At 37.3% G+C, this 27728-nt stretch overlaps 1 protein-coding gene across 21 annotated transcripts; it reads left to right on the top strand.

The window, feature by feature from the left end:
* On the top strand, positions 1-27728 carry LOC114538181 (interferon-induced very large GTPase 1-like). 21 transcript variants are annotated; one of them, XM_028559325.1, is made up of 8 exons: positions 1-173; positions 3486-3642; positions 4103-5698; positions 6137-6634; positions 6978-7235; positions 7672-8253; positions 8518-8661; positions 9263-14187. In XM_028559325.1, exons 2-8 carry the CDS (start codon positions 3531-3533, stop codon positions 13357-13359), a joined length of 7287 nt encoding a protein of 2428 aa, XP_028415126.1. In that variant the 5' UTR covers positions 1-173; positions 3486-3530; the 3' UTR covers positions 13360-14187. The 21 variants fall into 21 exon arrangements, with proteins under 21 accessions (XP_028415126.1, XP_028415122.1, XP_028415119.1 ...); XM_028559321.1 differs by having other exon boundaries at positions 4103-5455; positions 5666-6634; positions 9263-14186; XM_028559318.1 differs by having other exon boundaries at positions 4103-5536; positions 5666-6634; positions 9263-14186.

Here is a 27728-nt window from a genome sequence, read left to right as displayed (position 1 = left end):
ACACTCACGCTGCGACAGTCAAATAAATGTCGCTTGGACAGACAACAGATCTAACGCTCTAAGTCGGATATTGTGAATTCTGCTTCGCTCCTTGGCGTCAAGTTTTGATCGCACCTTAAGCTTATATTCAGCAGTCGTTCGTCTGATTTTGTTCAACAAGAAAACATGTAAATGTAAGTGAATTTGTTTCTGTCTTCGCATACAAATTAAATATTTAAAATGTTTTTAATTTTTATGGTTTGCGCGTTATTTCTACGAAAACATTTTTTTAAGAAACCCACTAATTCACAGCGCAGTGCTTGCATAAATGATAAAACGACTTATTTTCTTGATGCATGGTTCTCGTGAAATATTCTTCAGACTTTTGTCGACGAGCTGAACCACTTTAAGTATGGTGAATTGCAACAATTATTCGGGGATGACAAAGGTTAATATTCATGGCGTAAACTAAATCGAATATCGACGTTACCATGCTGTGTCGAGTCATTGCCATCCCTGAAATGGTCGGTTCACGGTGCATCGTTACCAGACGCCCAACTTCATCATAGCCTAGTGTTGAAATAAAATCGAGATTCACATCTATAGAAGCTCATTCTAAACATAAATATAAATTCTTGCTCTGCTGGAAACCGACACGCTATTGATTACAAAAACAATTTTTAATTTCACATGACAATAAAGGCAGCACAAATTATTGCCAATAAATGTGAACTTTACAGTCTTTACGGAAAGGAAAATTCTTTTGAAAGGTGAGAATAAGGTAGTTCTTTGCTGTTCCAGTTAAACTCATAATCGATACTTTAGCTGATGGCGTAGCTGTCAGGTGGCAAAAATCTATCGTCTAGCTTTTTGTCGTTTATTAAATTTACATGTATATATTGATCTCGACTTTTCGTTTAATAAATTAATTCTATAGTTGCAATATCTGCATATATTATCGATTTAAAATAAACAAGACGTCTACTAGGCGTCGTAAATGTTCTTAATAATAAAAATGAACAATATACCGAACTATAGGTCGCATGTTGAAAGCAGGAGAAACACAGAACAGCCCATTTCAAAACCGCTCTATATCTTTTACTTAGGGTAGCCGGTGTAGGCTTACTGTGCTCGGCGTGTGCAGTTGTATGTATGTGTAATGAGCGTAAAAATAAAGATAGCACTTGCTAGCATTTTGATCGCTTTTTTGATTCTACTTTACTGCTTCGAAGGGAAGGTGAAACGAAATATGCCCAAAGTGAATACAACACGTGATGTAATAATAGAGCCAATGATAGAGTCTTGTTTAACCGTAGCCTAGCAACGTATCTGTGCGCAGGTCCACGATGAGGGTGATATGGCCTGCAGTTAGCGACGCTGGGGGTCGACCCGAGAGGAAAATAATAACAAGACGCCAATTCTCGCGGTAACTGCGTCGCGCCAATCGTTGCATGCAATATTTCCTGTCAATATTTATTCCTTTAGAAAAATGTTTCTTTCTTAGGGTTTCTAGTAAATAGAGCACTTCGTACAGAATATAGGGGTAAAACTGCATTATTGGTGCTAGGCAGATGTAGCTAACGATATACGTGAATAAGGCTGAGTTTGGAATCATGTACTCTAGGAATCTGTTTGTACTGAAATTCAATAGGATCGGTCTGGCCGTTTTTACCCTTGAAAGGAAGGTGCGGTTTGATTGAAGAATGGCATAGAATGGCATACAAGGCTTTCATAGCATACAAGACTTTCATAGCATACAAGGCTTTCATGATTCATGTGATCGTTGTCTGTAAACCCGTTTTAGTGTAGGTTTACCATGATCAGTGTGTGCTAGTGTATGCAGAGTGAGCATAATAATCAAACAAGACCGTAAATGTTCTTAATAATAAATATGAACAATATACCGAACTATAGTCGCATGTTGAAAGCAGGAGAAACACACAACAGCCCATTTCAAAATCGCTCTACATCTTTTACTTAGGGTAGCCCATATAGGCTTACTGTGCTCGGCGTGTGCAGTTGTATTTATGTGTAATGAACGTAAAGATGAGGAAAGCGTTTGCTAGCATTTTTATCGCTTTATTGATTCTACTTTACTGCTTCGAAGGTGAAACGAAATATGCCCAAAGTGAATACAACACGTGATATAACTAGCAACTTACCTGTGGGCAGGTTCCCGATTAGGGTGATATGGCCTACTAGGCGTTATATGATCGCGTCGTTCACAGCGGCGTAGGCAGCCCAGCTATGCAAATTTTGTGTCCTAAATGTTCTTAATAATAAAAATGAACAATACACCGAACTATAGTCGCATGTTGAAAGCAGGAGAAACAGACAACAGCACATTTCGAAACTGCTTGAAATCCTTTAGTGCAGGCTTACTCTGCTCGGCGTGTGCAGTTAGTTGTATGTGTAATGAGTGTAAAGATAAAGATAGCACTTGCTAGCATTTTGATCCCTTTATTGATTCTACTTTACTGCTTCGAAGTTCGAAGGTGAAACGAAATATGCCCAAAGTGAATACAACACGTGATATAACTAGCAACTTACCTGTGCGCAGGTTCCCGATTAGGGTGATATGGCCCGCAGCTAGCGACGCTAGGGGTCGACCCGAGAGGAAAAAAATAATAAAAAAAACCCAAGCCGAAACTATAGATCGCTGTCGCTACGCGACGCGATCAAAAAGCCGAAACTATAGATCGCTGTCGCTACGCGACGCGATCAATAGTAAAAAAAGCTGAAACTATAGGTCGCTGTCGCTACGCGACGCGACCAATAAGACGCCTACTAGGCGTTATGATCGCGTCGTTCACAGCGGCGTGGCCAGCCCAGCTATGCAAATTTTGTGTCGTAAATGTTCTTAATAATTTTATATGAACAATATACCGAACTTTAGGTCGCATGTTGAAAGCTGGAGAAACACAGAACAGCCCATTTCAAAACCGTTCCGGCTACATCTTTTACTTAGGGTAGCCGGTGTAGCTAGGCTACCTTAAAAAACATAGTCACACTAGGACAGCAACATAACTTGCATCGCCTGGTCAGAAAACAGAGTTCAGCGAGCAAATTGCACAATACCTTTTAGCATATAGTCAGGGAAGTGTACGCAGAAATATAAATGAAATTACCTATTGGAATACAATTATATTAGGCGTGCTCTGAATTCCTAACTTCATGGGAAACCATGCAAATACAACTCATGCATATACAACAGATTTAATTGAAGTTGAACTTTTTTGCGAAATATTTTTATTACGATACATTTTTGGATCAATCCCACAAATTTTCACTCGTCAAAAAAGCCACGCGATGCATGTGCGTCTTTCTTAGGTAATACAAACAATCACTCACACAGTTACATAATTTGCGTTGGCTGCATGGGCAGAAAACAGCGTTCGCTCTGGTAATTACTTAATATTTTGGCTACAACGTTTTTAATAACAAAAATTCTGAAAAACTTTTACAGATCTGACTTCATCTTGCTTAATTTTCTGACGTTCTGACAGAGATAAAACTGAAAATCATTAGCAAAAGTCGAAGCAAGGGCTGCGATGGAAGAAAAAGTTGATGAACCGGATTCAAATTTAAATTCAGTCAATTTCGAGAAATCGATCGAAGACATTCAAAAGCCTAACGAGAAAACAACCGAAGATTCGAGAAATGGTATGAAATGTATTTTGTATGATGTATATTTGAGTCTATAGTGCTAGGCCTAGGCTTGGGGTAGCAGAGAGGCAAAATTGCCGGGGCCCGGAATGCTCAGAAGGTGTCAGAACGTCAGTAATTAAAGTTTGCTCTCGCCTTTCGAAATCTGTCGCGGGCCCTGGGCTGGTCTCGCTGACCTTGGTTTAGTGAGACATTTGTGAAGATGGGGGGTAAGGAGTATTTGTTCGTTTAAGCCACGAGCAGGGCCTCCTTAACACACTGGGTAGATTTGGCAATGCGAATTACACTTTTTTACGACTGAATCACACAGATCACATTCCTTAATTTTTTAATAAACGCATAGGATTTAGGATATAAATCAGTGCCTGTAAATTATCCATGTGAAAGAAAAACATTAGCATGCATTTCTTTAAAACACACAGAGCTCACCTATCTTTTTTATCCATAAACCTAATAGAAGCCGTGAACTTTGCTCGTGATCTCACGAATCGTTCATCTTCAGTGTCAAATGGTGAACCGATACAACAAAAGCAGCCTTCAAGATCATCGGCAGCAACTGCAACAATTAAGACAACAAATACACACAAAATGTACACTTTAAACGATGCACGAAAAGTCGATAACAATAGACCAATCAGTGAAGAGTTAACGTCCCAAGATAAAATACCTAATTATATATTTAAAATGTTAATGTCAGTTGATTATCACGTACGTGAATTTCAATTAAAGAATGATTCGACCAAAGGTAATGATGAAGATTCGGACAAAAGTGAAGATGAAGACGATCTAGGAGTCAATCCGATGGATGCGATGCTTGGCATACTTCATCGATCAGATGACACTTTGCGACGTTATATTGTCAATAAATTATCTGCGTGCCAACTCAGTGTTCCATTTCTCCTGCCACACCCGGATGCACCTTCCGAAAATGTCAAAATTCTGCTCTCAGCGTTAGAAAGCATCACAAAATGTTGGAAGGATGGGACAGACACAAAACTAGTGTTTGCGACAGAACATCCATTTCCAGTGGTTTCTTTCATCCGTATTGGCAAACCTACCATGTCGAAATCATCGTTGATTAACGAAATCATGAGTGACGGAGAGAGCACCCATAACTTCTTTTTTAACAAAAAGATGAATGGTGGTCACGTTAAAAGAAAAGTTGTCGATGGATTGGTTGAAGTCAGCTGGTTTCTTCCTAGTGGAAGAGAGACACAGATATTACAAAATGAAATTTGTTTTGCGAATCTTCGGGGAGACGCGAGATATTTTAAAAAGCAACTTGACCTACTCTCAGCAATCTCATCCATAATATTTATCTTATTACCTTCTGAATATGGAGAAAAAACAGGCGAAACCATTCCGATTAAATTTTTGGAAGAAACGATATTTTCCATTACCAATTTTAATGGAAAAGCCATACTTATTTTCAACGAAAAGATACGACAAACAAATGCATTGGAGTATTTTAACGATCTCAAAAGTAGAAAAACAGAGTTGTCCTCGATAACAAGTGCAAAAAAGCAAAATTATCATCGGTTTCTCCTGAGTATACGTGAAAAAATTCAGGTAAATGTAAATAGAAAGCTTAAGGAATCATCACCTCTTGTGAAGCTGGCATCTCGAAAAAACCATGATCTTGATGAAACTCTCGCACAAGCAGTTTCAAACTTGGACCAGGTACGTGCAAAACAAGATGATACCGACCCTGAAAACACACGTGGAAAAGATTATATTTCCCTTGACAACACAAGTGGAAAAGATGATACTGAAACTAAAGACACGAGTGGAAAAGATGATATTCCCGTTGATGATACCAACACTAAAGACACAAGTGGAAAAGACGATATTCCCGTTGATGATACCGACACTAAAGACACAAGTGGAAAAGATGATACTGACACTAAAGACACAAGTGGAAAAGACGATATTCCTGTTGATGATACCGACACTAAAGACACAAGTGGAAAAGATGATATTCCCGTTGATGATACTGACACTAAAGACACAAGTGGAAAAGATGATACTGACACTAAAGACACAAGTGGAAAAGATGATGCTGACACTAAAGACACAAGTGGAAAAGATGATGCTGACACTAAAGACACAAGTGGAAAAGATGATACTGACACTAAAGACACAAGTGGAAAAGACGATATTCCCGTTGATGATACCGACACTAAAGACACAAGTGGAAAAGATGATATTCCCGTTGATGATACTGACACTAAAGACACAAGTGGAAAAGATGATACTGACACTAAAGACACAAGTGGAAAAGATGATGCTGACACTAAAGACACAAGTGGAAAAGATGATGCTGACACTAAAGACACAAGTGGAAAAGACGATATTCCCGTTGATGATGCCGACACTAAAGACACAAGTGGAAAAGATGATATTCCCGTTGATGATACCGACACTAAAGACACAAGTGGAAAAGACGATATTCCCGTTAATGATGCCGACACTAAAGACACAAGTGGAAAAGACGATATTCCCGTTGATGATACCGACACTAAAGACACAAGTGGAAAAGATGATACTGACACTAAAGACACAAGTGGAAAAGATGATACTGACACTAAAGACACAAGTGAAAAAAATGATGCTGACACTAAAGAAACAAGTGGAAAAGATGATACCGACACTAAAGACACAAGTGGAAAAGATGATATTCCCGTTGATGATGCCGACACTAAAGACACAAGTGGAAAAGATGATATTCCCGTTGATGATACCGACACTAAAGACACAAGTGGAAAAGATGATATTCCCGTTGATGATGCCGACACTAAAGACACAAGTGGAAAAGACGATATTCCCGTTGATGCTGACACTAAAGACACAAGTGGAAAAGATGATATTCCCGTTGATGATACTGACACTAAAGACACAAGTGGAAGAGATGATACTGACACTAAAGACACAAGTGAAAAAAATGATATTCCCGTTGATGATGCTGACACTAAAGACACAAGTGGAAAAGATGATACCGACACTAAAGACACAAGTGGAAAAGATGATATTCCCGTTGATGATGCCGACACTAAAGACACAAGTGGAAAAGATGATGCTGGCACTAAAGACACAAGTGGAAAATGATGCTGGCACTAAAGACACAAGTGGAAAAGATGATGCTGACACTAAAGACACAAGTGGAAAAGATGATGCTGACACTAAAGACACAAGTGGAAAAGATGATGCTGACACTAAAGACACAAGTGGAAAAGATGATGCTGACACTAAAGACACAAGTGGAAAAGATGATGCTGACACTAAAGACACAAGTGAAAAAAATGATGCTGACACTAAAGAAACAAGTGGAAAAGATGATACCGACACTAAAGACACAAGTGGAAAAGATGATATTCCCGTTGATGATGCCGACACTAAAGACACAAGTGGAAAAGATGATATTCCCGTTGATGATACCGACACTAAAGACACAAGTGGAAAAGACGATATTCCTGTTGATGATACCGACACTAAAGACACAAGTGGAAAAGATGATATTCCCGTTGATGATACTGACACTAAAGACACAAGTGGAAAAGATGATACTGACACTAAAGACACAAGTGGAAAAGATGATGCTGACACTAAAGACCACAAGTGGAAAAGATGATGCGACACTAAAGACACAAAGTGGAAAAGATGATACTGACACTAAAGACACAAGTGGAAAAGACGATATTCCCGTTGATGATACCGACACTAAAGACACAAGTGGAAAAGATGATATTCCCGTTGATGATACGACACTAAAGACACAAGTGGAAAAGATGATACTGACACTAAAGACACAAGTGGAAAAGATGATGCTGACACTAAAGACACAAGTGGAAAAGATGATGCTGACACTAAAACACAAGTGAAAAGACGATATTCCCGTTGATGATGCCGACACTAAAGACACAAGTGGAAAAGATGATATTCCCGTTGATGATACCGACACTAAAGACACAAGTGGAAAAGACGATATTCCCGTTAATGATGCCGACACTAAAGACACAAGTGGAAAAGACGATATTCCCGTTGATGATACCGACACTAAAGACACAAGTGGAAAAGATGATACTGACACTAAAGACACAAGTGGAAAAGATGATACTGACACTAAAGACACAAGTGAAAAAAATGATGCTGACACTAAAGAAACAAGTGGAAAAGATGATACCGACACTAAAGACACAAGTGGAAAAGATGATATTCCCGTTGATGATGCCGACACTAAAGACACAAGTGGAAAAGATGATATTCCCGTTGATGATACCGACACTAAAGACACAAGTGGAAAAGATGATATTCCCGTTGATGATGCCGACACTAAAGACACAAGTGGAAAAGACGATATTCCCGTTGATGATGCTGACACTAAAGACACAAGTGGAAAAGATGATATTCCCGTTGATGATACTGACACTAAAGACACAAGTGGAAGAGATGATACTGACACTAAAGACACAAGTGAAAAAAATGATATTCCCGTTGATGATGCTGACACTAAAGACACAAGTGGAAAAGATGATACCGACACTAAAGACACAAGTGGAAAAGATGATATTCCCGTTGATGATGCCGACACTAAAGACACAAGTGGAAAAGATGATGCTGGCACTAAAGACACAAGTGGAAAAGATGATGCTGGCACTAAAGACACAAGTGGAAAAGATGATGCTGACACTAAAGACACAAGTGGAAAAGATGATGCTGACACTAAAGACACAAGTGGAAAAGATGATGCTGACACTAAAGACACAAGTGGAAAAGATGATGCTGACACTAAAGACACAAGTGGAAAAGATGATGCTGACACTAAAGACACAAGTGAAAAAAATGATGCTGACACTAAAGAAACAAGTGGAAAAGATGATACCGACACTAAAGACACAAGTGGAAAAGATGATATTCCCGTTGATGATGCCGACACTAAAGACACAAGTGGAAAAGATGATATTCCCGTTGATGATACCGACACTAAAGACACAAGTGGAAAAGATGATATTCCCGTTGATGATGCCGACACTAAAGACACAAGTGGAAAAGACGATATTCCCGTTGATGCTGACACTAAAGACACAAGTGGAAAAGATGATATTCCCGTTGATGATACTGACACTAAAGACACAAGTGGAAGAGATGATACTGACACTAAAGACACAAGTGAAAAAGATGATATTCCCGTTGATGATGCTGACACTAAAGACACAAGTGGAAAAGATGATACCGACACTAAAGACACAAGTGGAAAAGATGATATTCCCGTTGATGATGCCGACACTAAAGACACAAGTGGAAAAGATGATGCTGACACTAAAGACACAAGTGGAAAAGATGATGCTGACACTAAAGACACAAGTGGAAAAGATGATGCTGACACTAAAGAACACAAGTGGAAAAGATGATGCTGACACTAAAGACACAAGTGGAAAAGATGATACTGACACTAAAGACACAAGTGGAAAAAATGATATTCCCGTTGATGATACCGACACTAAAGACACAAGTGGAAAAGATGATGCTGACACTAAAGACACAAGTGGAAAAGATGATGCTGACACTAAAGACACAAGTGGAAAAGATGATACTGACACTAAAGACACAAGTGGAAAAGATGATGCTGACACTAAAGACACAAGTGGAAAAGATGATACTGATACTAAAGACACAAGTGGAAAAGATGATACTGACACTAAAGACACAAGTGGAAAAGATGATATTCCCATTGATGATACCGACACTAAAGACACAAGTGGAAAAGATGATACTCCCATTGATGATACTGACACTAAAGACACAAGTGGAAAAGATGATACTGACACTAAAGACACAAGTGGAAAAGATGATACTGACACTAAAGACACAAGTGGAAAAGATGATATTCCCGTTGATGATGCTGACACTAAAGACACAAATGGAAAAGATGATATTCCCGTTGATGATGCCGACACTAAAGACACAAGTGGAAAAGATGATACCAACACTAAAGACACAAGTAAAAAAGATGATATTCCCGTTGATGATACCGACACTAAAGACACATGTGGAAAAGATTATATTCGTGCTGGCATTAATGCCCACCAAATGAGTGACGATGATTCGCATGAATTACGTCTAGAGTTTGAAATGAAATTTAGCAGTTGGTTAAAACTGGAAATAGAAAATATCAAAGACCTTCTAAAATTGCAAAAGCACATCCCAGTATTGGCTAAGTTGATACGTGAAAGATACTGTCCCAAATTTTTGAGCAGCAAAACCGAAAAAAGTGAGAACGTTCATGAAAATGTGGATAAAATTGATAAAAATATTAAAAGTGAGAAGATAGCTCAAAAGGAAACCCTCAAAAATATGGACGAAAGAATTCTTAATAGTCTTAACTGTATTGCAACGATGTATGAAATTGAGCGAAATTACACCGTGAATAGTTTGAAACATTGTTTGGATAAGATGTCTCTGCAGATCATGACCAATTTGCGAGAAGACTATGAAATAGCAAAGAAAGAACTTCGGAAGAAAGAAGAAACGAGTCCTGAGTCCGATCAACAATCGCCTGAAGAGAAACATTTGAAAGAGTTGGACGAAGCAATCTCGAAATATTCGTTTGGTTTAGAACACATCATCAGAGAACTTGCTCAGCTTTACGAGATTGGTGAAAGCAAATACGACTATGCAGGTGCTGCAGCAGACATGTTGCTTTCAGGACAACCTCTTGAGATACTCGATGGCGATTCCTCGTATATTCCACTTCGATGGTTTAAAGCTGTGTATAATAAACTAGACGATAAAACGAACAAAGCCAAAACGTTTGTAATTTCTACATTGGGGATTCAAAGCTCAGGAAAGTCAACAATGTTAAACACGATGTTCGGTCTTGAATTTCCAGTCAGTGCTGGAAGGTGTACGCGTGGAGCTTTTGCTAATCTTCTTCCTGTCAGTGATTCACTCAAGTCCAATTCGGGATTTGATTACGTTTTGATCATTGATACTGAGGGTCTTGAAGGGTCTGCAGATCCTGAGATACGAATACATGACAACCGAATGGCGACTTTCGCGATTGGTGTTGCTGATGTGGCCATTGTAAATATTATGGGTGAAAGCCACCATGAAATAAAGGGATTTTTAGAAATAGCCGTACATGCGTTCTTGAAGATGAATCTTGTTGAAGATAGAAAGAGGTCGTGCAAAATTGTTCACCAAAATGTTGAAGCCGCTAACGCGGAAAACATATTGTCCAGCAAACGTTCTGAACTAAAGAAAGATCTCGACAAAATGACAGAGCTTGCTGCTACGGAAGAAAATTGTGGACCAAAGTATAAAAAAATTGGCGACATAATTTCATTTGATGAACATGAAGATGTGTTTTATATACCAGGCCTTTTAAAAGGAAGTCGACCAATGGCTCCAGTGAACCCGGACTATGGAAGAGCGGTTCAAAGAGTGAAAGAAACCATCATCAACTTGATGTGTTCAGAAAAATGTTTAAAAATTTCTTTTTCCCAGTTTCAGGATAGAGTCTGCAAGCTCTGGGAATCCATGTTAAGAGAAAATTTTATATTTAGCTTTCGTAACGTGATAGAGGTCAGAGCTTTTACGTCACTGGACCGCAAATATTTCAATGAATTAGTGAAGTTGATGGTGATAAAAATGGGCGAACTTCAAACGGAAATTGAAGTGGCTTTAAAAAGATGTTCAACACAAGAGGAGCTTATCGAGGAATGGGAAAGAAAGGAAATAGAAATTCCTGAAGAAGCAGACAAACTTGGGAATAAGATGAAGGAAGCGATGAATGAATTTTTTAAAACCGACCAGGACAAGGCAATTCTTGAACAATGGAGGGAAAACATTATGAATAGAATTACAGAACAAAAAGAAATTCAAGTGCGACAGGTTCGACGAAATTGCGAATCAACTTTCAACTTTTTGCAGAACTTACAAAATGTTGAGAAAATAAAACAAACTTATGAAAAGGAGTTCCTAGAAAAAGCCAGGAACTTCATAACGTCAACTGCTGCTGTTATTGACGATGAGAAAGAATTAAACGCGAAATTCGAACAAGAGTGGGAACAATGGATTGCAGGCGTTCCCAAACATAAAGAAAAGAAAAATGACGTCAATAACGAAATGGTGAATGTTCTTTGCAACACAAATCCTGCCCTGAATGCGAAAATGAGAAAGAAATTAGAAAAACAAAATTACAACATCGTAACAATTAATGATAGTGATGCATCAACGGGTATTCTTGAATCAGCCTGGGGTTACGTTCTAGGAAAGAAAAAAAAGCCATGGCATCCAGAAGACAGAAGAATCAAATATACTGCAAAATCAAAGGCAGTAAAATTTGCGAAGAAAGCATTGAGATCAGGGGCAAGATGCACACGCAACAACCTGACACAAATGTCCCACATAGTGGTCACCACCATTGACGAAGAAACAAAGAAGTCTATTTTTAAATCCAGCAAATCACAAGAATCGTTGAAATGTGATATCTTGCTTCATGCTTTTTCTGCGTCGTATGAGATTTTTAATGAAATGGAAGAACGCTTTATTCAACGACGAGATATTAGAGCTGAGCTGGAAAGAAACCTGCGACCAGAGTTTGCAAAATATTTTGAAAATGCTTGCAAGGAGACGGAAAAAGAAAAATTAGCTGCTACATCGTTCGTTGAAGCCCTTAAAACTCCGTTTAAATTAGCGTTGAACAGCACCTTGGGTGGGGCAGTTGCAAGCAAAATGTCAGATGAAATCACATACAAACGCAAAGGTCAATTTCATGCAAAAGCTCTCATTGAACTTGGTGAGGGAAAAAAATTTGAATCATACAAACATTATCTTGCGGATCCAGTTGACTTTCTAAGTACGAGGCTGAAAGTTTTGGCCGAAGACTATTGTCTCAACGATTCGAAGAAGATGGAGGACAATTCCAAGCCTGAAGAAAGATCTGTTTTCAAAGAAAAAATCAGGGAAATAGAAAGCGAAGTTCTCCAAGCTATTTCAACTGCCAACAAAGAAACAGAGAGTGAAAACAAGAAACTAACCTCTTGGATTCAACGCTTTGTGGATCAGTGTAAAACACTCGTTATAAAGAATGAAACGTTTGCATTAGTTGAAATTAATGATCTGGAAGATATCAAAGTGTACAAGGGAGACGTTATTAACAAGGTGAATGATTTTGTGAACACCCTGATTAATAACGGGTTAAATCGTGAAGATATTAAATTATTGAATCCATCGCCGAGTGATATCTTGATAAACGAAACGATAGGTTGTCAATGTGTTTGTCCTTTTTGCGGAGTTTTGTGTGACACAGATCCTAAAAATCATGAAGGCATGGAAGAAAACAACACACACGCTACGCGCGTTCATCGTCCGGGGGGAATACGTGGTTATTTCTATACTTCCTCACGTAAACTAGTCACCGAAATCTGCACAACGAATGTGGCAGGAAAAGGCAAGTTCAAAAACCGTGATATATCGGAATTTATTCCATTCAAAGATTATCAGTCAGTGAATGATTATTATAAATCCTGGGCAATTGAACCCAATAAATTACTTGAATATGAAGCATTGAAGTATTTCAAGTGGTTCATGGTGCACTTCTCGAAAGAATTAGCAGAATACTACAATGCCGAAGAACCAGACATCCCTAAAAAATGGAAGAGCGTTACTTTCGAAGACGCAAAAGAAGAACTTGAACAGAAATACAATTTATAAAGCGCACAACACAAACCAAATTTACTGACATGGGTTGTCAATCGAAATATCCATGTTCTTATATTATCAAAAGGAAATATTTAAAGCTACAATAAATATTTTAAAACGTTCGCTGATAACATATATATCATCATTTCACCTATAGCTATACATAAATAAAAATTAGGAATAAAATACAACCGATATAACTACATGCACAAATGTTATATAACCAAAACCATCATATATAACTTTGAAAATGTTGTTAATTCTAACTAACAATCATCAGATAAGGTCTTAAAAGACGACGTTTATCGCACTTCAGTCTGAACATAATAAAAACACAGCTGCTATAAAAATCTAAAAAAGTAAAAACACTCACGTGAACTTTTATCAATACATGTACATGTGCTTGGTCAGAACTTGCAAACCTGTCTCGATCATCTGTCTGAAGTTGGCTCCTGTACAATCTACCATCATATCAACTGTCATTATGGAAGGAAGCGAAGGATAACAAGAGCAAAAAGAACTGCACGGATTCTTCTGAGAAGGAATGCTAAGTTAAAGTATATTATTCAGTGACATTTGAATTGCTGAGATCACTTCCGTATTTAGGCATATTCTTAAGAGATTTAGAATACTTCATTATAGAATAGACGAATGAAACTATAATAATGCTGCTCTAACATTTACATGCACTCTAGCCAAGTATCATACAGTAGATATGGTGTCTGGTACTGATATCATCTCATGCATCATGGCACGTGGTATGTTGAAAATCTGTTGAGAAATTGCAATTTTTTCAGTAGGTTATAATCAACCATTGTGTTGTACATCATTGGAATTTTCTCTCAAGTCTTATGAATCATCATTATTCGGTACCTGTTTAAAAATATTATGAAATTTAGTGACAGTGTCGCGTTTTAAATATTACAACATGGAACCTAAGAATTAAAGTTCGTGTTAGAGAATATTTTGAAAATGATTTTCTAAACACATTATTATCCGCGAAATAGAACATGTGGATTTAGTTTTAACTATCTTTGTCAAGTGGTGGACCAATCTTCGAGAAATCTTAAAGTAAAGAAAAAATGCCAAGAACAAATCTCAATTCAACTAGAACTGTATTCTCAAAAGGTTTAACAGGGGATGAAAGGCGATGATCATCAAGCATTGAAGAACACCTTGAACTAAAGTAATTGTGGATAGAAATTAGATCTTGCAAGGCGATTTCATAGACATTGACAACGTGGTTGTGCCGTGAGATTTGAGATTCCCAAGGATTACTACAAAATACATTATGACGTTAGAAGAACGGCAATTACCGGTTCTTCGAAGTCAAATAACCTAAATTACTGTCTGTTGGGATCCCGGCATAAAATTAACTTGCATTGCTGGACAGTGGACTTGATCGAGTACAACAAACTACAACACTGAAATGATAATAATGGGAAACGTTTTCTACGAAAAACGCGAAATACGAGAAGTTTGAACAATAAAAGCAAAAAGGATTAAAGTGAAGAGCGTCATCTTCAATCTTTAATATGATCACGGGATACAAGAATTTGCAAACTATAAAGATGCTTTTAACGCATGTCCAAAAGCCTCATCACTGGCAAAAATAGGTGGCCACTTGGTCCACATTTGTTGATCGTGTGATTGGATGAATGATGTGGAAAGTGTATCATTTTCAGAATATCTTCTTTTCAAAGAGTTTTTTGATTTTGTAGGTTTTTGCTGACAAGATCATAGAGCCATTTGATAGCAAATTCAATGACTTTGATTGAAAAAAATAACCCAAAAACTTTTCAACGTTTTACTCTGCAATTTTGTTGCAAGAAAATCTTAAAGGCAAAGTTCGATTGAAAGAAAATACAGTACATGCCTACATGCAGGCTAGAAAAAACATATATATTTTCAACATATCGCGAAACCATTCTGATATTTCTACTTTTCCCAAAAATGACCTTAATCGTTTCTATAGCATGGTTGTTGTCTAGTTTAAGAAATAATAAGTATAATAATGTAACCAGTTCAAGACGTTATAATTCTAAATATACAATATATACTCCATTTGCACTGTTAATGTTATGTATTATCTTGTGATATACGAATATATATAATATATATCGTATTTTCGTGAGTCCTGACTTAATATTATACACTGGATAGCGAAATTTTTAATGACTTGTATTCATTTAACCAACAACAGGGCAGAAATTGGTTTTTCGTGTCACTTCGCGGCAACCAATTTAATCCCCTAGTGAAAAAGAGGAACACAGTGAATAACCGCTTTATTGCAACCACCGGGTTTCTGGCTAATTTATGAATTGTATTAAAACATTCTATACGGCGTGAACGACCAATCAGAATCACTTCTAATATCGATTATTCCAGAGCCAGAGTTTCAGAAATCGCAGGCTCAGGGAACGAGATTGCACCACATTAATGAACTCGAGAACTCGAGGGGAATGGGAACGATAAATGGTTTAGTACGGTGCCCTTTTGTACGGCTTTCGGACGTGTTTTTATTGAATTTGGATCCACCGTTCCTTAAAAGTGCCTTAAGAGCGACGTTTTCATCGGGACGGTAAAGCTCTGCGAATCGAATTCAATTAGGCTTCATCCAATCACACTGGAGTTATCTTCCAGTCTACTTAGAGGTCACTGCACATACGTCACACAACTGTTTAGATTCAACCTCGTGCCAGGCGATTGAATGCCCTGTCGTTACGCAACAATACCTTCATCAAATTATCTAATATAATGTTGCTTTCCTTGATATATATTATATATTTTTTATATGAGCTTTATATATCAATATTTTGATGATTTTAAGAATGCCTAGAGTTTATATAACTTCGAATTTTATTCCCCAAACGTATTAAAACTTTATTTAATTCCTTTCCTTGCTGGAAACCGATACCCCGTTGGCAAAGTAAAGCAGCTTTCACTATTAACAATGAGCAAAGTCATGGATCGTTTATATCTTTTGTTGAAAATATTTCAAATTATCATTCAATTTGAAATAAACACACGGCAACATTACATTTTCGACCAAGATTGCGCTCCTCATATGCTGTTATAACCCTGTATAAAATTCGCTGAGGTTTCTACGAGTTTCTTTATTCGCCATAGACGATGAACTTTCAGGTGTAAATTGGGCCAGATTAAAAAAGTAGGTAAATATCAGTTGCTATCAACGCCTATGCAATATTATATACCGTGTTAAACATTGCTTGCATTATAGAGCTTGCATGCATTTAGTTATAAAAACTTGCTATTGAATCAAAGTTAAGTATAAATTGATCTTTATCTTCAACGTTTTGTATTGCAGCTTTTAATGCGATCAATACTGAAATCTTAATAATAAATAACGGCTACAGGCATCTTCACATATCCGGATTCGTTGCGTTTACAAGTTTCCAATATTTGCTCCGTTTTCAAAAGTTTACGATAGCGTATACGCACAACAAAAAGTCGGTGGATACAAACGAATCCAGATACCAGTAAATAAGGCCTAAATATCAACCCTGCAGTATTGGTGCTAAATATTTTTCAGATTATATCTGCTTATATAATTTTTTTTTATATTATAACTTTAAAGATGATGTTAAGTCCGTTCTGCGCATATATTCTGCGCATAACAATGTTTGTTTACGTTTGTTATATAATCTTTACATGACGTATGCGTCGTTTTAATACTCGCTACCTCGCAAGCCAGGCTCTTCTACCTCCGCTCCACGGCCCACGCTGCGGCGAAGACCCTGGTTAAGGCTGGTCATGTGAGAGCGCAAAATCTTTCAAAATATGGGAGATTTTTAATTAGCGCTTAGTTCATATTTTTAGCACTTGTGACAGTCCAGGTGGCTTTGTACTGCCGCAACCATAGTATATAGACGAAGTAAACAACGTAAGCGCGACACGCGCGCGAGTATCACACGCGCAAGTCAAAGTCTGGGCTTCCTATGCTGCAACTAAAAATAACGGTTCACTCAATAAATTAAATAAATACAGCTAGTATGGCGCAGCAGAAAACTCCAAAGAACAATAAACCGAATTTAGATTCAAAGTATGTGTGAAGACTGTATCATCGTCGATAGAATCAGTTTTAGTATCGTCACAAGTTCTGTTGATATTCAATACAGACACTCGAAGGCCTGTGCTACCTTCTTAATTTGGGCGTTGATGAGCGAATTTAGAGGTCAAATAACAATAACGACACAGGTTATTTCGCTTTGCAGTACAACAGCACTCGATATTCAGGCCTTAGAAACACGCTGTTTTAACTAATGTGATTTATCCTACTTGTGTCCCACCCATCCCCACACGGGAGAAGCGTAACAAAAGAATCACATGACCAGCCTTAACCTAGGTAGAAAAGCCTGGCTTGTAGAAGAGCCATGTCGCTCGACAGGCTGTGATGAATATGCTTATTTTATATTATATTTTGAAGAAAATATAAAGCGAAGCTTGTAAATAAACCGTTATTTAAAACTTTATATATTTGTAATTGTAGGACAAGCGAGAAAGTAGCGACGGCAAATAGCGTCGCCATGTCGTGTCCTCATTCAACAAATAAATTCATGAAGCATTCCTCTCAGCATAATATTGCTTTTTTACAACGCGCTAATATCGCATATCATTAACATTCCAAAAGTTGTTCCCCCCGAATGCAATGTGTTGCTGCGCGGAATATATGTGCACTTTACATCATGCTAAATATATAGAGAGAGATAAAATGGCCGAGTAATGGACTATATATAGTCTATAGCAGGAATTAGTGAAATCATCGCCAATGGAACCCTAAGATTCTTCCAAATACTTTAGGGTTGAAAGACAGATCGACTATTGCAAAATTCACAGAAGAATGGTATTGTTTAATGGTAAATTATTCAATATATTTGTTGTACCTACCTTTACGTAATAGCGTCTTAATTTTACGCAGAATAATTAAGGGTGAAAAAGCTAAAAGGAATGATCAGGGCCAGAAAGTGAAAAATCAACAATACTAATCATGCATGCAGTTACCGAGCCAAAGGAAATTGCCAAATAGCACAGTAGCTATATGCTGTGTGCATGACCGATTCTTAATTCCTATACATGATTGTTCCAATATATATGTATATAAATATATAAGTTTTAATTGTGTAGAGTCTCGTTAACTGGTAGAAACGTCTAGCCAAGGTGTCAATGGAGACTGAAATGGATGAGAATAAAGACAGCAGCAGCTCAGAAAGTCTGTACTCTTCGGATGACGATTCGAGTGTACAGTGTCTCCCCAAATATACTTTAAGGGAAGCACGAACAATTGATAATCACACACTAACCGACAAAGAATTAACATGCACCGATCAAATACCGAAATATATTTTAAACAAATTAATGATAGGTGATTATCGTGCACGAGAATTTAAAGTTAAACCTTTAAAATCAAGTAAAATTAAAACTAAAGATGCTTATGGTTCTGATGACAGCGATGATGAACAAGAACGTGTGAACCCAATGGATGCACTGTTATTGCTTTTTCACCTCTCCGATGAATGTTTACGACAACATTTAGCTTTAAAGTTGGATGAATGTCAACTTAGTGTTCCGTTTCTCTTGCCCCATCCTGAGGCGCCTACAGAGAAAGTCACAATTTTGCTCAGGGCCTTGGAGAACATCACAAAGTTTTGTCGCAGTGATGCCTCGAATGACAAGAAAAGAACACAAGAAGTGTTCGCCACGGAACATCCATTTCCAGTGGTTTCTTTCATTCGAATTGGCGATATTACCATGTCAAAGTCATCCTTGATTAACAAAATCATGAGCGACGGAAACGAGCATCACGACTTTTTTTTCCACAACGATGTCAAAGATCCTGATGTTTACAGAAAAATCGTTGACGGTTGTGTTGAATTGAGCTGGTATCTTCCAGGAGGGCGCGAGAAACAAACATTAGAAACAGACATTTGTTTTGTAAATCTTCGAGGAGACGCGAGAGTTTTTAAAAAGCAGTTTCGTCTTATTTTGAAGATCTCGTCCGTCTTATGTATTTTGCTACCTTCTAATTATCAAGACCAAACCATAACAGAAATTTTGAAAGAGGCAACATACTCTCCAGCAAATATCATTCTTCTATTCAATGAAATAAGATGTTTGGACTCAGTAGAAAAGTATTTTGACGATATGAAAATCAACCACCGTGGAAAAATGTCTCTGTTAACGAACACCAAGAAATTTGATGAAGACTATTTCATTCAAAAAATGCGAATAAATATTCAGAAGAAGATACATGAAGTAAAACCAACGCCACTTACTGAGCTTGAATCCTGTGCAAAGAAATTTGGCTTCCACCTTGATGGAAATGAATCGCATTTTACTTTGAGGAAGACCGTAGATTCATGGCTAGGAATGGGGATCAAAGAAGCTAAAATTCGTCTAAAATTGCAAATGCATGTCCCAGCGTTAGCTGATCTGGAACGCGAAAAATATTTTTCAAATCACGATGGTAGAACCGACCATATAGGACGAGATATTGACAAAATCTACAAAGCCATTGAAGAAGTAAAGACGGCTCAAAAACAATCGTTTGCGCACCTGGATGAACGAATTGTTCATTTTCTAAATTCCATTGCAGAAATGAATACAACGGAACGAAATTGCACTTTGAATAAAATGAAGCATGAATTAAACAAGATGTCCCTACAGGTCATGCCAGAATTACATCAAGAATATCGTCTAGCTTTGCTCAAAAATCGAGACAAACAAGCGCAAGTGTGGAAACATTTACAGCAGTTGGAAGAATCAATCACAACACATTCGTTTGGTTTAGAACACATCATCAGAGAACTTGCTCAGCTTTACGAGATTGAAGAATGTAAATACGACTATGCAGGTGCTGCAGCAGACATGTTGCTTTCAGGACAACCTCTTGAGATACTCGATGGTGATTCCTTTTACATTCCACTGGAGTGGTTCAACGGAGTATATCGTGAACTAGAGAGTAAAACAAAGAACGCCAAAATTTTTGTTATTTCTGTTTTAGGAATTAAAAGTTCAGGTAAATCAACAATGTTAAACACAATGTTTGGTTTGGAATTTCCAGTCAGTGCTGGTAGATGTACTCGCGGTGTTTTTGCCAGTCTTCTTCCTGTCAGTGATTCCACAAAGTGCAATTCAAGTCTTGAATATGTTTTGATCCTCGACAGCGAAGGTTTTAGGGGATCAAGGAATCACGAGAATGAGTTGGGAATGTTTGTTATCGGAGCTGCCGATTTAACCATAGTGAATATCTTCGGTATAAGTCGTGACGAAATCACACAATTTTTAGATAAAACTGTACATGCTTTCTTAAGAATGAAACTTCTCACAGAAAAGAAATCTTGCAAAATTGTTCATCAAAATTTCGAAGCGGCCGAGGAACGAGAAAAAATTGACGATGTCCGACGTAACCTAAACCAAGATCTGGATAGAATGACTAAGCTAGCTGCCACTCAAGAAAACTGTGTAGAACAATTTCAATATTTCAATGAAGTTGTATCATTCGATGCAAACGAAGATGTGTTTTACATCCCAAGCCTTTACCAAGGTAACTCACCAATGGCTCAAAGACGTCCAGAATACGGAAGAGCTGTTCAACGAATTAAAGAAAACGTCGTAACTTTGATGTGTTCAAAAGAAATGTATAAATATTCCATCAGTCAGTTTCGAGAGAAGATTTGCAATCTCTGGGAAGTCATTCTAAGAGGAAGGGTGGATGAAATAAGTACAGACGAATTTAAAAAAACCCGAAGACAAAAAATAGCGGAAACGAAATTTTTTCATGATCTTATTGTAAAACCTGTTTCAAAGTTTACTTTACAGAAAGCACGAACAGTCCGTAGCGATATACTAAGACCTGAAAAATTGACGTCCGAAGATAAAATACCTGATTACATTTTTAAAATGCTGATGATAGCTAATTACCACGTACGAGAATTTGAATTGAAACCATTACCTTCTAATCTTTATGAAACCGAAGACTCTTCCGAATGCAGTGACGATTCCGATAATTGGGACGATGAATCTGTCAATCCGATGGATGCGATGCTTGGCATATTTCATGGATCGGATGACACTTTGCGACGTTATATTGTCAATAAATTATCTGCGTGTCAACTCAGTGTTCCATTTCTCCTGCCAGACCCCACAGCACCTTCTGAAAATGTCACAATTCTGCTCTCAGCGTTAGAAAGCATCACTAAATGCTGGAAGGATGGGACAGACACAAAACTAGTGTTCGCGACAGAACATCCATTTCCAGTGGTTTCTTTCATCCGTATTGGCAAACCTACAATGTCGAAATCATCGTTGATTAACGAAATCATGAGTGACGGAGAGAGCACCCATAACTTCTTTTTTAACAAAAAGATGAGAGGTGGTCACGTTAAAAGAAAAGTTGTCGATGGATTGGTTGAAGTCAGCTGGTTTCTTCCTAGTGGAAGTGAGAAACAAACTTTACAAAATGAAATTTGTTTTGCGAATCTTCGGGGAGACGCGAGATATTTTAAAAAGCAACTTGACCTACTCTCAGCAATCTCATCCATAATATTTATCTTATTACCTTCTGAATATGGAGAAAAAACAGGCGAAACCATTCCGATTAAATTTTTGGAAGAAGCGATATTTTCCATTACCAATTTTAATGGAAAAGTCACACTTATCTTCAACGAAAAGATACGACAAACAAATGCAATGAAGTATTTTAACGATCTCAAAAGTAGAAAAAATGAGTTGTCCTCGATAACGAGTGCAAAAAAGCAAAATTATCATCGATTTCTCCTGAGTATACGTCAAAAAATTCAGGTAAATGTAAATAGAAAGGAATCATCACCTCTTGTGATGCTGGCATCTCGAAGAAACCAGGACCTTGACAAAACTCTTGCACAAGAAGTTTCCAACTTGGACCAGATACGTGCAAAACAAGATGATAACGACCCTGACAACACAAGTGGAAAAGATTGTATTCGTGCTGGCATTAATGCCCACCAAATGAGTGACGATGATTCGCATGAATTACGTCTAGAGTTTGAAATGAAATTTGGCAGTTGGTTAAAACTGGAAATAGAAAAAGTCAAAGACCTTCTAAAATTGCAAAAGCACATCCCAGTATTGGCTAAGTTGATACGTGAAAGATACTGTCCCAAATTTTTGAGCAGCAAATCCGAAAAAAGTGAGAACGTAAATGAAGATGTGGATAAAATTGATAAAAATATCGAAAGAGAGAAGATAGCTCAAAAGGAAACCCTCAAAACATTGGACGAAGGAATTCTTAATAGTCTTAATAGTCTTGCAACGATGAATGAAATTGAGCGAAATTACACCGTGAATAATTTAAAACATTATTTGGATAAAACGTCTCTGCAGATCACGACTAAATTGCGAGAAGACTATGAAATAGCAAAGAGGGAACTTCGGAAGAAAGAAGAAATGAGTCCTAAGTCCGATAAAGAATCGCCTGAAGAGAAACATTTGAAAGATTTGGAAGATACAATCTCAAAATACTCGTTTGGTTTAGAACACATCATCAGAGAACTTGCTCAGCTTTACCAAATTGAAGAAAGCAAATACGATTACGCAGGTGCTGCAGCAGACATGTTGCTTTCAGGGCAACCTCTTGAGATACTGTATGGTGATTCCTTTTATATTCCACTGGAGTGGTTTAAAGCTGTGTTTACTAAACTAGACGAAAAAACGAACAAAGCCAAAACGTTTGTGATTTCAATTATGGGAATTCAAATCTCGGGAAAGTCAACACTTTTGAACAGGATGTTCGGTCTTGAATTTCCAGTCAGAGCAGTAAGGTGTAAGCGTGGAGCTTTTGCTAATCTTCTTCCTGTCAGTGATTCACTCAAGTCTGATTCTGGATTTGATTATGTTTTGATCATTAATACGGAAGGTCTTGAAGGATCCGCAGATCCTGAGATACGAATACATGACAACCAAATGGCGACTTTCGCAATTGGTGTTGCTGATGTGACCATTGTAAATATTATGGGTGAAAGCTACCATGAAATAAAGGGATTTTTAGAAATAGCCGTCCATGCGTTCTTGAAGATGAATCTCGTTGAAGAAAGAAAGATGTCTTGCAAAATTGTCCACCAAAATGTTGCAGCCACTGACGCAAAAAACATATTGTCCAGCAGACGTTCTGAACTAAAGAACGATCTCGACAAAATGACAGAGCTTGCTGCAACGGAAGAAAATTGTGGAGCAAAGTATAAAAAAATTGACGACATAATTTCATTTGATGAACATGAAGACGTGTTTTATATACCAAGTCTTCTACAAAGAAGTCCACCAATGGCTCCAGTGAACCCGGACTATGGAAGAGCGGTTCAAAGAGTAAAAGAAACCATCATCAACTTGATGTATTCAGAAAAATGTTTAAAAATTTCTTTTTCCCAGTTTCAAGATAGGGTCTGCAAGCTCTGGGAATCCATGTTAAGAGAAAATTTTATATTTAGCTTCCGTAACGTGATAGAGGTCAGGGCTTTTAGGTCACTGGACCGCAAATATTTCAATGAATCAGTGAAGTTGATGGTGATAAAAATGGGCGAACTTCAAACGGAAATTGAAGTGGCTTTAAAAAGATGTTCAACACAAGAGGAGCTTGTCAAGGAATGGGAAAGAAAGGAAATAGAAATTCTTCAAGAAGCGGAGAAATTTGGAGATAAGATGAAGGAAGCGATGAATGATTTTTTTCAAACCGACCAGGACAAGGCAATTCTTGAACAATGGAGGGAAAACATTATGAATAGAATAACAGAACAAAAAGAAATTCAAGTGCGACAGGTTCGACGAAATTGCGAATCAACTTTCAACTTTTTGCAGAACTTACAAAATGTAGAGGAAAGAAAACAAACTCATAAAAAGGAGTTCCTAGAAAAAGCCAGGAGCTTCATAACGTCAACTGCTGCTGTTATTGACGATGAGGAAAAATTAAAAGCGAAATTCGAACAAGAGTGGGAAGAATGGATTGTAGGCGTTCCCAAACATAAAGAAAAGAAAAATGACGTTAATAATGAAATGGTGAATGTTCTTTGCAACACAAATCCCACCCTGAATGCGAAAATGAGAAAGAAATTAGAAAAACAAAATTACAACATCGTAATAATTGATGATAGTGATGCATCAACGAGTATTCTCGAATCAGCGTGGGGTTACCTTCTAGGAAAGAAAAGAAAGCCATGGCATCCAGAAGACAGAAGAATTAAATATATTGCAAAATCAAAGGCACTAAAATTTGCGAAGAAAGCATTGGGGTCAGGGGCAAGATGCACACCCAATAACCTGACACAAATGTATCACATAGTGATCACCACCATTGACGAAGAAACAAACAAATCTGGTTTTGAATCCAGCAAACCACAAGAATCATTGAAATGTGATATCTTGCTGCATGTTTTTTCTGAGTCGTATGAAATTTTTGATGAAATGGAAGAACGCTTTATTCAACAACAGGATATTAGAGCTGAGCTGGAAAAAAATGTGCGACCAGAGTTTGAAAAATATTTTGAAAATGCTTGCAAGGAGACGGAAAAAGAAAAATTAGCTGCTGCATCGTTCGTTAAAGCCCTTAAAACTCCATTTAAATCAGCGTTGAACAGCACCTTGGGTGGGGCAATTGCAAGCAAATTAATGTCAGATGAAAGCGCATACAAACGCAAAGGTCAATTTCATGCAAAAGCTCTCATTGAACTTGGAGAGGGAAAAAAATTTGAATCGTACAAACATTATCTTGCGGATCCAGTTGACTTTCTAAGTATGAGGCTGAAAGTTTTGGCTGAAAAATTTTGTCTCAACGATTCGAAAAAAATGGAGGACAATTCCAAGCCTGAAAAAAGATCTGTTTTCAAAGGAAAAATCAGGGAGATAGAAAGCGAAGTTCTCCAAGCTATTTCAACTGCCAACAAAGAAACAGAGAGTGAAAACAAGAAACTAACCTCTTGGATTCAACGTTTTGTGGAACAGTGTAAAACACTCGTTATAAAGAATGAAACGTTTGCATTAGTTGAAATTAATGATCTGGAAGATATCGAAGTGTACAAGAAAGACGTTATAAACAAGGTGAATGATTTGGCAAACACCCTGATTAACGACGGGTTAAATCGTGAAGATATTAAATTATTGAATCCATCGCCGAGTGATATCTTGATAAACGAAACGATTGGTTGTCAATGTGTTTGTCCTTTTTGCGGAGTTTTGTGTGACATAGATCCTAAAAATCATGAAGGCATGGAAGAAAACAACACACACGCTACGCGCGTTCATCGTCCGGGGGGAATACGTGGTTATTTCTATACTTCCTCACGTAAACTAGTCACCGAAATCTGCACAACGGATGTGGCAAGAAAAGCCAAGTTCAAAAACCGTGATACATCGGAATTTATTCCATTCAAAGATTATCAGTCAGTGAATGATTATTATAAATCCTGGGTAATTGCTCCTGATGAATTACGTCAATATGAAGCATTAAAGTATTTTAAGTGGTTCATGGTGTACTTCTCCAAAGAATTAGCAGAATACTACAATGTCGAAGAACCAGACATCCCTGAAGATTGGAAGAGCGTTACTTTCGAAGACGCAAAAAAAGAACTTGAACAGAAATATGAGTTATATAAAGCGCCCAACACCAATTAATTTACTGACATGGGTTGTCAATCGAAATATCCATGTTCTTGTATTGCGAAAGGAAATACTTAAAACTACAATAAATATTTTAAAACATTCGCTGATAACATATATATCATCATTTCACTTATAACTACATAAATAAAAATTAGGAATAAAATACAACCGATATAAATGCATGCACAAATGTTATATAACCAAAACCATCATATATAACTTTCAAAATGTTGTTAATTTTAACTAACAATTCATCAGATAAGGTTTTAAAAGACGACGTTTATCGCACTTCAGTCTGAACATAATATTCTGTAAGCATAAAAACACGGCTGCTCTAAAAACACTCACACGAACTTTCATCAATACATGTACATGTGCCCAGTCAGAACTTGCAAACCTGTCTCATCTGCCTGAAGTTGGCTCCTGTACAATCTACCATCATATCAACTGTCATTATGGAAGGAAGCGAAGGATAACAAGAGCAAAAAGAACTGCATGGATTCTTCTGAGAAGGAATGCTATGTGAAAGTATATTATTCAGTGACATTTGAATTGCTGAGATCACTTCATGTACATATTTAGGCATATTCTTAAGAGATTTAGAATACTTCATTAATATAATAGACGAATGAAACTATAATAATGCTGCTCTAACATTTACATGCACTCTAGTCAAGTATCATACAGTAGATAAGGTGTCTGGTACTGATATATCATCTCATACATCATGGCATGCGCAGTATGTTGAAAGTCGACTGTTGAAAAATTGCAATTTTTTCAGTAAGTATAATCAACCATTTGTATGTACTTCATTGAATTTTCTCTCAAAGTCTCTATGAATGAATCATCATTATTTGGTACCTGTTTGAAAATATTATGAAATTTAGTGACAGTGTCGCGTTTTAAATATCACAACATGGAACCTAAGAATTAAAGTTCGTGTTAGAGAATATTCTGAAAATGATTTTCTAAACACATTATTATCCGCGAAATAGAACATGTGGACTCAGTTTTTTATAACTATCTTTGTCAAGTGGTGGGCTAATCTTCGAGAAATCTTAAAGTAAAGAAAAAATGCCAAGAACAAATCTCAATGCAACTAGAACTGTATTCTCAAAAGGTTTAACAGGGAATGAAAGGCGATGATCATCAAGCATTGAAGAACATCTTGAACTAAAGTAATTGTGGATAGAAATTAGATCTTGCAAGGCGATTTCATAGACATTGACAACGTGGCTGTGCCGTGAGATTTGAGATTCTAAAGGATTACTACAAAATACATTATGACGTTAGAAGAACGGCAATTACCGGTTCTTCGAAGTCAAATAACCTAAATTACTGTCTGTTGGTAGCCAGGCATAAAATTAACTTGCATTGCTGGACAGTGGACTTGATGGAGTACAACAAACTACAACACTGAAATGACAATAATGGGAAACGTTTTCTACGAAAAACGCGAAATACGAGAAGTATATGAACAATAAAAGCAAAAAAGGATTAAAGTGAAGGAGCGTCATCTTCAATCTCTAATATGATCACGGGGATACAAGGATTTTGCAAACTTATAAAGAATGCTCATTTAACGCATGTCCAAAAGCCTCATCACTGGCAAAAATAGGTGGCCACTTGGTCCATATTTGTTGATCGTGTGATTGGACGAATGATGTGGAAAGTGTATCATTTTCAGAATATCTTCTTTTCAAAGAGTTTTTCGATTTTGTAGGTTTTTGCTGACA

The sequence above is a fragment of the Dendronephthya gigantea genome, unplaced genomic scaffold (assembly GCF_004324835.1).
Source record: "Dendronephthya gigantea isolate DGI-Jeju-01 unplaced genomic scaffold, DenGig_1.0 000176F, whole genome shotgun sequence".
NCBI classification, from domain to species: Eukaryota; Metazoa; Cnidaria; class Anthozoa; order Malacalcyonacea; family Nephtheidae; genus Dendronephthya; species Dendronephthya gigantea.
Note: the sequence above shows the minus strand (reverse complement) of the source record. Positions and strands in the feature narration are given on the sequence as shown.